The sequence below is a fragment of the Bison bison genome, unplaced genomic scaffold (assembly GCF_000754665.1).
Source record: "Bison bison bison isolate TAMUID 2011002044 unplaced genomic scaffold, Bison_UMD1.0 scf7180017864048, whole genome shotgun sequence".
Taxonomy (NCBI): Eukaryota; Metazoa; Chordata; class Mammalia; order Artiodactyla; family Bovidae; genus Bison; species Bison bison.
The window spans coordinates 7,048,588-7,061,093 of record NW_011494620.1 but is presented as its reverse complement, the minus strand read 5'-3'; the positions used below and the strand labels follow the sequence as shown (position 1 = coordinate 7,061,093).

Here is a 12,506-nt window from a genome sequence, read left to right as displayed (position 1 = left end):
GTTACTCTAACCTACAGCCTCCCCTCCGACCCTGACGATGCAGAGCTCTCTTGGCTGTGGAGGAAAGATGGATATTCTTTCAAAAACCTGACCCTGTAATCTGAATCCCCAGTGAATGAAAAGATGGGAAATAACTAAGATGGGCAAAGAGTCCAAGAGCCTAGATTGTTACCCACCCTCCCCACCCAGAACACAGTTCTTCTCAGAGCCTCAACTCCTGCATCTCGTCCTAAGGGCTGGACCACCTTGGTTTCTGGCAACTAGTACCACCCTCCAGAGAAGAAACTGTTCTTCAGAGGTACCCATTCATCCTCTGACTTTCTTCCCAGCACTCTGCTGAGATCAGAAACTTCGAGTAAACAAACACTTCTGACGTTTAGAGGGTGGACAGGAAAAGAGGTCACCTGGAGATATACTTAGTGACTGTACTTTTTCCAAACTTAATAGAAAATGGTAGGACATTTGGTCTGAAAAGAATGTCTTTTCAAGATGAGGATTTTAAGATGCAAGAACCCTTTCATAAACAGGTCCAGGTTAGGCAGGTATATGAGACTCTGAAAATGTGTACAGGTCTATACATATGTGTGAGTATGGCCAAGGAGTCCCGTCCTATGAACTAAATTTTCTCTAATCACAACATTCACTGCAAACAATCACTGAATTACAGTTAGAGAATCTGGAAAGGTTCCATTTCTTTAAGTTGAGCAGCAGCTTTACTTTTCCTAAACATCTTTCCCCATGACCACAAAGACTGGTCACCTGTTGATGGGACAGCCCCAGCTGCCTGACGCACCTGAGCTGGACGTGTATTACAAGACCTTCAGTATCAACTGCTGAGCAACCAAACCCCATGCTGTCACAGCTGTATTAATTTTCAAGCACAGGGTTTCCTGGCTCACTTTATTCCCTCTGCATTATAAACAAAAGAACAATTTAGAAAAAATACATTTAGAATACACTAAAAAAAAAAAAAAAAGAAATACACTGGCTAAAAGGTACAAAAAAGAAATAAAAAGAGACCAAGATTATCCTGCTAATGGCTACTCAGCTTGATGACAGCTTCACATTTTCGATCAACAACAGGCCCATGAAGGAAGACAGTATTCAGAAAAGGGACAGCTGACGTAACCAAAGATCACCCTGAATTCCACTATCCTTTTATTCTTTTTCAGGCCACACTGTGCAGCAGGTGGGATCTTAGTTCCTTGACTAGGGATCGAACCTGGGCCCCCTGCAGTGGGAGCACAGAGTCTTTAACTACCAGGTAAGTCCCCCACTATCCTTCATAATATCTCTCCTTAGCTCTCCTCCAAGGAAAAAAAAAGTTTGAGGTTGGTTGAAAGGAAAAAAGGAGAAAAAAAAGTGGAATTAACTCCGCAAAGTTAACAAGTTCTTCATTTTTTTTTAAGTTCACGTTAAATTATATAATAAATTCAGTATTACAAAAGCACTTAAGAATATTTGTACACACTCAAATATCTGTACATGAATGTTCAAGACAACAGTATTCACAATAGCCAAAAAGTGGAAACCATCCAAATGTCCATCAACAGATGACAAACTGTGGTCTATATATATAACCCAACACTGCTGCTGCTGCTGCTGAGTCGCTTCAGTCGTGTCCGACTCTGTGCCACCCCATAGACGGCAGCCCACCAGGCTCCGCCGTCCCTGGGATTCTCCAGGCAAGAACACTGGAGTGGGTTGCCATGTCCTTCTCCTACTCAGTCATAAAAAGAAGCACTGACACGTATTATGTTACAACCTGGATGGGTCTCAAAAGCACTGAGTGAAAGAAGTCAGACACAAAAGGTTGTACATGGTAAGATTCCACTTAAGGCAAACATCCAGAACCGGTAAATCCATAGATAGAAACAAAACAAAACAAACAAATTGGTAGCTGCCAGTGGTTGGGGGGGAGAAAGAATGGGGAGTGACTGCGTAATGGGTATAGGGGTTTCTTCTAAGGTGATGAAATGCCGCAGAGCTTGATGTAAATGCTGGCTCAGCAACATGGTGAAGGCAGTAAATGCCTCTGAATTGTGTACTTTAAAAATGGTTCATTTTTGTATGTGAATTTCACCTCAAACTGAAAACACCCAAGAGGAGGAAATAATAAATTCATATAATATTCCATAGCATTTTAATAAACAGTATCATGCAAGTCTAATTTGGGGAAGGGTTTTAAAGCTAAAGGAGGATAAAGCATTCTGAAGCGGACGGAGCCCACAGCCAGCAGACGCACAGGCACAGCGCTCCGCTGACGGTGCCCTTCGTCCGGGCGGGCAGCCGGAGCGCTCTCTCACCCACAGACAGGAGGCGCCACGTGACGGCAGGCGTGGCGAAGCAGGCGAACACGTCGTCGGTGGAGGATAAGTGCGTGAGGTGCGGCAGGGTCACCGACTGGCCGCGGCACTGGCCCCACATGTACACATGGCCGCCCTGCGTCTTGGCGGCCGACGTGTGCGCTGAGTGGCAGGCCGCGATCTCTATCACCCTGGAGAGTTTTAAGAAAAACGCACGTTATGTTTGCTTCGCAGAAGCCCAAGCGCACCACACACGGTAAGTAAAAGTTTTGTGCTCCGAACATCTCAAAGAGCCCAGGATCCAGGAAAGTTAGCTGTCAGGTCATACGGACAAAACCAAAAGACTGGAGCAACAGCTCTGGGTTACACTCATCCTGGTGCCCTGTTCTCACCCAAAGCTCATTCTGAGTTAGGACAAGTAATGCATACTGTTGAGGAAAACCTGGGAAAACGGACTAGCAACCACAGTAAATGAGGAAAGTAGACACTGAAAAAAATGTCCTGGCAGTTCTGGGGGCTTACCCAGTAGCAAAAAATCCTGTATTCAATAAACCATTTCCTTACACATACAACTTTCTCTCTTTCCCCCAATCGGGGCTCAGAATGCTCATTAGGCTGACTAAGCAGTGGTCCAGGGGTCATGGACTCTGAATATCCCAATCCAAAGGGACATCAAGCCAAACTTACTACATTTCTCTGCATGCTTCTTAAGTGGCGTCCCAGAATTAGAAGTCAACATCCTAAAGCTTTAGTGGGCAAGAACTCACAATATGGCTCAACAAACACTTAAGCATCTATTCCAGTAACACACATTAAATCAAATCAATATTAAAACAGATAATGGCCTTTCAAGGGCAGATTTTATTTATTTAAAAGTTTAGTTGGCTCAAAGGGAAAATAATAGGTTTTAAATTTCAACATGGTGACAGACCCTACTAGGAAGTCTGCAGGCAATACACCAAAATGCATGAATGCCTTTCGGTGGTTATGTCGGGTGGTCATCTGAGAAAGCTGCAAGAGAATCATGTCAACTTCACCTTCACGCTGACTGGTACAGCACTCTCGTTCACAATGAGAACGTTAACGAACGGAAGAGCTACAAAGCCAAACACCAGCGCTCCAGCACACAGGCCCAAGTCCCCATGCACACACAATCCCAAGACATGGTACCGCCAAGTTACCTTTCTTTCTCCACCATGATGTGTGCTGGGCTTAGCAGGTTATTTTTATTGCCAGTTCCCAGCTGCCCATACGTGTTAGCTCCCCAGGCATAGAGCAAGCCCTCATCGGTTAGTGCTAGAGTATGTGCATAGCCGCAGACAATCTGCAAGTAAATTTACATGGTTACCATCAACAGGAGAACAGGAAGGGCAGGGGAAACATCTACTTAAAGATTATAGCCAGCTCCTGCAGAATGCCAATTCATCATCAGATGTGGACTGACATTCTCTGGAACATTAAAAAAGCATTAGAAAAGCCTATACCTGAGACTACTGGCTTTTTCCCAGTAGCTTTTCAAATTATCAAGACCAATGTGCCAGCACCATGGTCTGGCTTCTCATCATGGGAATTTAGGGAGAATATAAATGTGGCAGATGAAGGCACAGGGTACTGTTCAACAAGTCTGATTAAAAGAGTGACTCTCTGGGACTTCCCTATTGGTCCAATGATTGGGACTCCATGCTTCTATTACAGGAGGAACAAGTTCAATCCCTGGTCCGGGATCTAAATTCTCACAATGGTCCAAGTCAGAGCAGGGAAGACAGACGGGGAGCAGCAGCTAGGAGCCCACCACACATACCTGGTTGACACACACACTGTGCAAAGCTGCCACTCTCACGGGGGTCAGCTGATTGCCATTGTTTCCCAAGCCGAGCTGACCATTGCCGTTGTAGCCCCAGCCATACACCTTAGAGAAAGGGGGAGAAGAGGGTTTTAAAACTGCTGGTAGGAGGAAAGAGATAAAAATGAAATCCATCTAAACAAATGAGAGATTTCTTTCACTTCCAACACTCTTATTCTAGTGAATGAGGTCCTACAACTGATCTCCAAACAGATGTTTCAGGCATGGGGATGACAGAATCCAGCAGCTTCTACTCCAGAGCTTACTAGCTGGATAGCCTTGGGCGAGTCATTAATTCTTGCTTGCTACAAGAGGAACCTAAGGCTCATTAACAACTATTAATCACTGACTGTATTTCAGGATTTTTTGAGAAGTACTAGGAATTAAGTCTTTGGAAGCAGGTGAACAGGGGAGATGGACATACGCAATTCTTCTGCAGCCAGACAGCAAGTGCTGGGGTAGAGATATAATCAAGGCACTACAGGTAGAGAGGAGAAAGGACTTAGCCATAGGAAGAAAGTTAAGCAAAGATTTTTTTAGATAGCAGAAATCTGAGCAGGGTAGATGCTCAGATCTGGCTAAAGGGTAGATGCGGATGAAGGTATACCTTCATCCCAGGGAGAGGCAGGTTCAGGAGATAAGCAGGTGGGCTGGCTGGTCCCACCTTGGGTGGTGGTGGGGAAAAGACCAGAAGGAAAAGTAAAGGCCAAGGGACGAAGTGCCCAAACACAGACCAAGGAACGTGAAATGCATCCATGGATCTGCCACTGAAATATTCCAAAGCAGAGATAAACATGATTAAAGTTGTATTCTGGAGCTATCTTGCAGGCAGCAACATGAAGGGTGACTGTGGTGAGCAAGACCAGAGGGAGAAAGACCTCAAAGACATAAACTCATCTCCCATTGGCAGATAGTGAGCTCTGATGGGGGTCCAGCAAAGGCAGTGACGGCAGGACCACAGGAGAGGGGACAGAGGAAAGAGGAGTAAGGAGGAGACACAGGAGAATGTGGGGACCCCTCAGACACCTGCAGCAAGAGGGGTCACTCTGCTCAAATCTCTGCTTTGGAATATTTCAGTGGCAGATCCATGGATGCGTTTCACGTTCCTTGGTCTGTGTTTGGGCCCTTCATCCCTTGGCCTTTACTTTTCCTTCTGGTCTTTTCCCCACCACCACCCAAGGTGGGACCAGCCAGCCCACCTGCTTATCTCCTGAACCTGCCTCTCCCTCACTCTGCTCAAAGCAGCAGAGCCGGGCACAGGTCTGACAGTGACTGTTGAATAGCCAGTGTGCAAAGGGTGAAGTCCTGGCCAGGAACAGACAGAAGGCCTGGCTCAGATCAGAAACATGAGGTGTGGTGGCAACACACCCCAGGGCAACGCAGGGCAAATGGGTGTGGGTGAGGGCCTTCCACATCCCTGTGACAAGGGGAAAAGGAGACAAGGAGTTCAGGGTGCTAGCAAGATATGGCCAAAAGCACGTTTAGTGTCGGAAGTCTAACAGGTTTGAACCTTCTGGGGAGAAATTTGGCAAGAGCTATCAAAAAATGTACCCTATTTCTGGAAAATTATTCTATAGAAATACTTGTGTGTACAAAGATATACACACAAACAGTAACAGAGAAAATCAGTGCAACAGTGTTTTTAATAGCCAAATATGAAAAAAAAAAAAAAGTTGAAATGCCCATCAGAAGAGTTCTGGATATGGGTCATGGAAAACCAACATCCATACAAAGAAAATTAAGCAACTGTTATAATGGTTATAATGGAAGCAACTATAAATGGTCTGCCAATGGATCCAGGTAAAACATCTATGCTGTTAAAGCAGAAAAGGTGCAGACTGGCAGAGAAAAGCGGTAGGTAATTATACTCACCCATATGTAACTATTTATAGAGAAAGGTCCAAAAGGATATACATCAAGCCATTAAAAAACTGAGGGAAAGGCATTCACTTTTTATTTCATATGTCTTATTTGTTTTCCTTTGTTGAATTAATCACATAATAATTTTTAAATTAAATTTACTTTTAAAAATTAAAAAAGTTTTTCAAAAAATAAATAAAGAAGTGGAAAATACTGGGATGGAGGATGTTAGATGACTATCCCAAGGAATTCAGAAGTCATCCAGCATAATATCAGGCTTGATTCAGAAAGTCAGCTAACAGAGCTGAGCACTCAGTAAACTCTACAGCACCCTCACACCCCGATGCAGGATGCCGTACATTCGCGTTCAGAGAAGTATCCTGGAGTAAAGTTTGTGCACTGGGACACATACAAGTGGTAACAGGTCCATTTAAGTAGAAGCTGCAACCAACAATTTTATAGAAATAACCATCAGCTCAAAGGTGACCGTGGTCAAGGATCACTGAAAGGTGGGTTTTTTAAAAGTAGCTAATAACCATCAGGATGAAAAATTCTGCATTTGCAAGTTGCTTCTTCCTAGGGGCAAGCATTGCAGACACCGGCAGGCACAGAGCCTTCATGCCCATTAGCATCAGTGCTTATAAACACCGTCAGCTAACTTTAAAGAGCGCACAGGGCCTCTCACCTTCTGAGGTGGCCCGCACTCGGTCTGCAGAGTGTTTCGATGAGACAGGCTGTATTCTGTCTATGGAATGTCTATCTCTCTAAATAAACCTGCTTTCACTTAAAAAAAAAAAAAAAAGAGTCCTCTTTCATTAGAAGAAAGCGGTAACGTCAACTTCTTTCATCTACTACATTAAATCACAAACAAATGCCTGTAAGCATCGGGCTATGTGAATCTGGCAAAAACACATTCAACTTCTGCTTGCAGATAAACCTTGGAACTTAAAAATTCATAATGAGGAGCGAACAGCCTGTGGTTGCACCTCTATCAGTTAACTATCCATGGAGCCATCAAATCAGAGCACTCTTCCTTCCATGATCTAAGCCCGTACCTCATAAAGAAAAGGACAGGAGAAAGGGGGGTGCGAAGACCGCTCACCTCACCGTTGTCCAGAACAGCCATGGACGAGGTCTGACCACAGGCGATGCCCACCACCCTCTTAATATGTAAACAGTTCGTCACTTTCCGAGGAGTTGGCTGGTTCGCGGTGGACCCTGACCCCACCTGGCCGCAGTTGTTATAGCCCCAAGCAAATACCTACACAAGAGAAGGATAAAAGAGGAAGAAAGAAGGGTAAGGGTGAAAATTCTAACACACGATAATCATCATAAAACAAAACAAACCCACTGAATGAGTCCTTACAGCGTGCCAATGGTCCTAAGTGCTTCACACACACGAACCCTCACAGGAAGCCTGAAAGATGACCCTGGGGTCGGTATTAATACTATTATCATCCCCAGTGTATACGTGTAGACGGGAACACAGAGAGGTCAAGTGACTTGCTTGAGATTCCACAGCTAGTAAATACGATTTACTACTAATATGAACCCAAGCAGTCTAGCGGCGCTCTCCACACTGTTACACAGCCACTACAATTTTAGTAGCTCTTTATGGTTTTTAAATCTGGCATCCAAAGGAAATGAGGTATGTGCCACGTAAGTATCAGTGATATGAACAAAAATCAGCCTAACTCTTTGGGTGTAGGCTTTTTTTTTTCCCCATGGAAATCCTTCAAACAATACTTACTTTCCTCTATCTCATTAATCACCAGTGGGCGATACTATAGACCCTTCCTGATGACACAAGCCCACCATCATTACAATTATTAATCACAGTTCCACTTCCTAACACAGTCACACTCACAAGTATTAAGGAGATGCCTGTCCCTACAGGAATGACATGGGGTTGTTAAGAAATTCTTTTTTTTTTTTTTAATTATTTTTAACTGTAGAGCTGCTGCTCTAGAATGTTGAGTTGTGCTTGATAATGTTTTCTGAGTCCTCACTGGCTGTCATCTCCAAGCAGCTCCCCTCCTCAACTGCATCCTGTTTACTTTTTGCCTGTGATCAGCCACAGCCTGAAAACCATATTTCTAATGGAGAGAGACACAAATGGATCTCTAAGCTAAAGATGAAAAACAAAATGAAAAATCCCTTCAAGTTAATTATTAACTGAGCCTGTCAAACAAGAGTGTGGCCAGAGAGAATGAGCCAAGGGCAGATGCTGGCTGCAGAGGAGATAACTTCCTCCATCACTAGGAAGATCTGTGAGGACCCCTCTCACCCCATCACTTGCCTGTGGCAAGCGGTCCTCACACATCCTGAGTTCTGGCTTCCATGAGTCTCTGTTCTCTCTCCTCTGTCAGCATTTTCTACCTAAGATCACATGTCTGAGGCTGCCCATGGACTGTCTTGAAACTCACACTGATATCTTAAAAAGTACATGTGGCACAGGTTCATTTCACAGGCACAGAAAGAAAAAACCCTCAAAGTAATTACTTCCTGTTAAGTGGCTTCCCTGGTGGCTCAGATGGTAAATCGTCTGCCTGCAATGCGGGAGACCTGGGTTCAATTCCTGGGTCGGGAAGATCCCCTGGAAAAGGAAATGGCAATCCACTGCAGCACTCTTGCTTGGAAAATCCCATGGACGGAGGAGCCTGATTAAGCTACAGCCCATGGAGTCGCAAAGAGTCGGACACGACTGAGTGACTTCACTTCACTTCACTAACTGGATTCACAGGACTAGCTAGTGTAAATATTTATATTTACCAGTTTCCCAGAGTAGCATATGCTTAAGATTACAATAAACCAGGAATGCACGCTGCACAATTAGCAAGTTCTAATTTCAACCGTCATTCTTTTGCACTTCTTTTCAAATAGCCCAAGTTCTCTTCCAATGCAGTTGCCGTTTGTTTTTTAAAAAAATGGGGACTGGGGTTCCACTGACCAAGAAACAGATTGGGAACAGTAGATTCCATGCAGCAGGGCTGTGTGCAAGGCCTGGCTCCAGCACATCACAGCCACGAAACCTTTATCTCACCAAGCTGCTCACCCTACTTAGTGAAATCACTCTAAAGTCTCTGAAGGACTAAACAGGGAACAACAGAATCTGACTTTTATTTCCAAAGACACAGTGGACAGAGAAGTTATACTGCACAGTGTAGACCAATGTAAAAGCTATGGGATCGGGACTGCCCTGGGGGGCCAGTGGCTAAGACTCTGCACTCCCAGTGCAGGGGGCCTGACTTTGATCCCTGGTCAGGGAACTAGATCCCACATCCCACAGCTAAAGTCCTTGCATGCTGCAACTAAGATCCGGCACAGCCAAATAAATAAGTAAATATTTTAAAAAAGAAAAAAAAAGCTATGAAACAGAAGAGCCCATGGCAACAGTCCAGGAGATGGCCAAGCCCGACCTAAGGTGATAGAGATGGAGAGGAACGAAATGACACAAGACACCAGACGATAGAATCAGTGGGATGAGTGACATTTAAGATATGCATGGAACTTGGCTGGGGGGGACAGGAAATCAAGCTGTACAGAACCTACTGGAATGTTGGTAGTGATGCTATGACATCACTACATTTACTGAAAAACAAAACAGACCTGGGGGTAGGGTGCGGGGAGAGGTCATTAAAAAAACGACAGTATAGAACACTGTCATACACATCTGATTTGTAATCTGAGCAAAAAGCAAGAGACTTAACTGCCTTAAGAATTCAGTCTACTGTCTTCAAAAGAGTGCTCCAGACCACACAACGTAGGCTGTGTTAGAGAAGGAGCTTGTTCTCACGGTGGTTTTAGCTATGTATCCAGGGCAGCTATGTTCACATGATATTCAGTTCAAGTACAAATATGGTCTTTAAAAAAAAAAAAAAGGCAAGGCACTTTCACATGGCCAAAGGTAGAAATGATCCAAATGTTCATCAACAGACAAATGGATAAACAAAACAGATAAACAATGAAACAGTGTCAGCCTTAAAAAGGGATGAAAATCCACCACATGCGGCCACATGGATGAACCTTGAGGATATTAGGTGAGATAAGGCGGTCACAGTGAACAAGTACTGTGTGATTCCACTCATATGAGGTACCTAGAGGGGTTAAATTCTTAGAAAGCAGAATGGGGGTTGCCAGGGGCTGGAACTAAAAGGAGAGAGTTCATGTTTAATGGGCACAGAGGTCAGTTCTGCAAGATGAAAGTGCTGTGGATGGATGGTGGTGATGGCTGCAAAACAACGTGAGTATACATCATGTCACTGAACTGAACACTTAAAAATGGTTAAGACGGTAACTTTTATATGTCTTTCGTGTGTGTTAGTTGCTCAGTCATGTCCAACTTTCTGCAACCCCATGGACTGTAGCTCACCATGCTCCTCTGTCTATGGATTCTCCAGGCAAGGATACTGGAATGGGTTGCCATTTCCTTCTCCAGAGAATCTTCCCAATACAGGAATCAAACCCAAGTCTCCTGCATTGCAGGCAGATTCTTTACACTTCGAGCTACAGGGAAGTGAACGAGGGACTCCCCTGGCAGTCCAGTGGCTGAGACTTCGCACCTCCATTACAGGGAGCATGATACCCAGTCAGGGAACTAAGATCTCCCATACCTTGAGGAATGGCCCCCCAAAATTAAAAATAAATAAAAGTAACAATAAAGCATAAGAGCAGGGCACTTACCTCTCCATCAGCTGCCAGAGCCATTGAATGATGCGAGCCACAAGCTACTTCAACCACTTGCTTGATCAAGAGGTTGGTGCAGACCTGGATGGGTGCCAGGCCTTGGTTGGTCGTCCCATTCCCAAGCTGGCTGTAGCCATTGTGGCCCCAGGCATACACGACTCCATCTACACAAGGAGGGCCACACACACACAGTCAGCTCAGAGAAGAGACAGCCGACCTGGAACTTTCCTCCCAGACTCTGTACAACTCGTGTTAACCTTTACTTCTTTTAGTGACATTGTGATTTGTAAGAAATATGTATTTGGTCATCCAGATTACAAAAATACATTGCTCTTGTATACTTGGTCATCATCCACAGTCCCTGGCTCACAGCTCCCCAAACCGGAGGAATCTCCTTAGAGCTGACAATGATGAGGGTGCCTTTTGATAACAAGAACATTATCTCCTGGCATCTCTGTTGCCAGGAGAACCAACCACAAGGTAAATGGGTCGGAGCGGAGAGGGCTGGAGGCTGAATCAACTGCCAATGCCGATGGCTTAGCCATCATGACTATATAAGGAAGCCTCCGTAAGAACCTCAGGGGACAGTTGTCTGGCCCCTTTTCAGAGGGTTTCCATGTTGGAGAACCAGAACACTTACACATGCCACTATGTTAGACACCAAGCCTTACAAGGATGGAGGCTCCTTTATTCACGCTGTTGATTCATATCCTTTTATAATAATCAGTCACCTAGTGAATAAATCGATTTTCTGGAGTTCCTTGAGTCATTCCGGCAAATTAATCCAATCCAAAGCACGAATTCCCCTGTGGTCCAGTGGTTGGGAATCTGCGCTTCCACTGCAGGGGGCCTGAGTTTGACCCCTGGGTCGGGGACTAAGATCCCACATGCTACATGGCATGGTGGAGAACAAAAACAAAAACAAAAACCCACAAAGCCCGAGGAGAGATGGAGGGAACCTGGGATTTGCAGCAGGTTAATCAGAAGCACAGGTAACAACCTGGGCTCAAGACCAGCATCTCAAGTGGAGGGTGGTGTTGTGGGACTGAGCCTCTTACCTGTGCAATCTGATTCTATCTCTGAGTAGATAGCATCAGAATTGTGTGCAATTCCTAGACACCCTGATAATATCCAAGCACTACTTCTTGGTGTTCCAAATAGGAAAAGGAGTACGTCAAGGCTGTATATTATCACCCTGCTTATTTAACTTATATGCAGAGTACATCATGAGAAATGCTGGACTGGAAAAAACACAAGCTGGAATCAAGATTGCCGGGAGAAATATCAATAACCTCAGATACGCAGATGACACTACCCTTATGGCAGAAAGTGAAGAGGAACTAAAAAGCCTCTTGATGAAAGTACAAGTGGAGAGTGAAAAAGTTGGCTTAAAGCTCAACATTCAGAAAACAAAGATCATGGCATCCGGTCCCATCACTTCATGGGAAATAGATGGGCAAACAGTGTCAGACTTTATTTTTTTGGGCTCCAAAATCACTGCAGATGGTGACTGCAGCCATGAAATTAAAAGATGCTTACTCCTTGGAAGGAAAGTTATGACCAACGTAGATAGCATATTCAAAAGCAGAGACATTACTTTGCCAACAAAGGTCCGTCTAGTCAAGGCTATGGTTTTTCCTGTGGTCATGTATGGATGTGAGAGTTGGACTGTGAAGAAGGCTGAGCGCTGAAGAATTGATGCTTTTGAACTGTGGTGTTGGAGAAGACTCTTGAGAGTCCCTTGGACTGCAAGGAGATCCAACCAGTCCATTCTGAAGGAGATCAGCCCTGGGATTTCTTTGGAAGGAATG

General features: G+C 44.6%; 1 protein-coding gene across 9 annotated transcripts in view; it reads right to left on the bottom strand.

Annotated features, from left to right (window-relative positions):
* RCBTB1 (regulator of chromosome condensation (RCC1) and BTB (POZ) domain containing protein 1) overlaps window positions 1-12,506 on the bottom strand; it is a 62,049-nt gene that overhangs the window by 19,374 nt on the left and 30,169 nt on the right. For all 9 annotated transcript variants that reach the window (XR_824909.1, XM_010835692.1, XM_010835690.1 and 6 more), the window contains exons 5-9: window positions 10,693-10,859; window positions 7,112-7,270; window positions 4,108-4,215; window positions 3,488-3,630; window positions 2,307-2,497 (exon numbers count right to left, since the gene is read on the bottom strand). Coding sequence is in view for 8 of the 9 variants with exons in the window: in XM_010835692.1 (XP_010833994.1) it covers window positions 2,307-2,497; window positions 3,488-3,630; window positions 4,108-4,215; window positions 7,112-7,270; window positions 10,693-10,859 (768 nt within the window). In the remaining variant the exon portion in view is untranslated. The remainder of the gene's footprint in view (window positions 1-2,306; window positions 2,498-3,487; window positions 3,631-4,107; window positions 4,216-7,111; window positions 7,271-10,692; window positions 10,860-12,506) is intronic.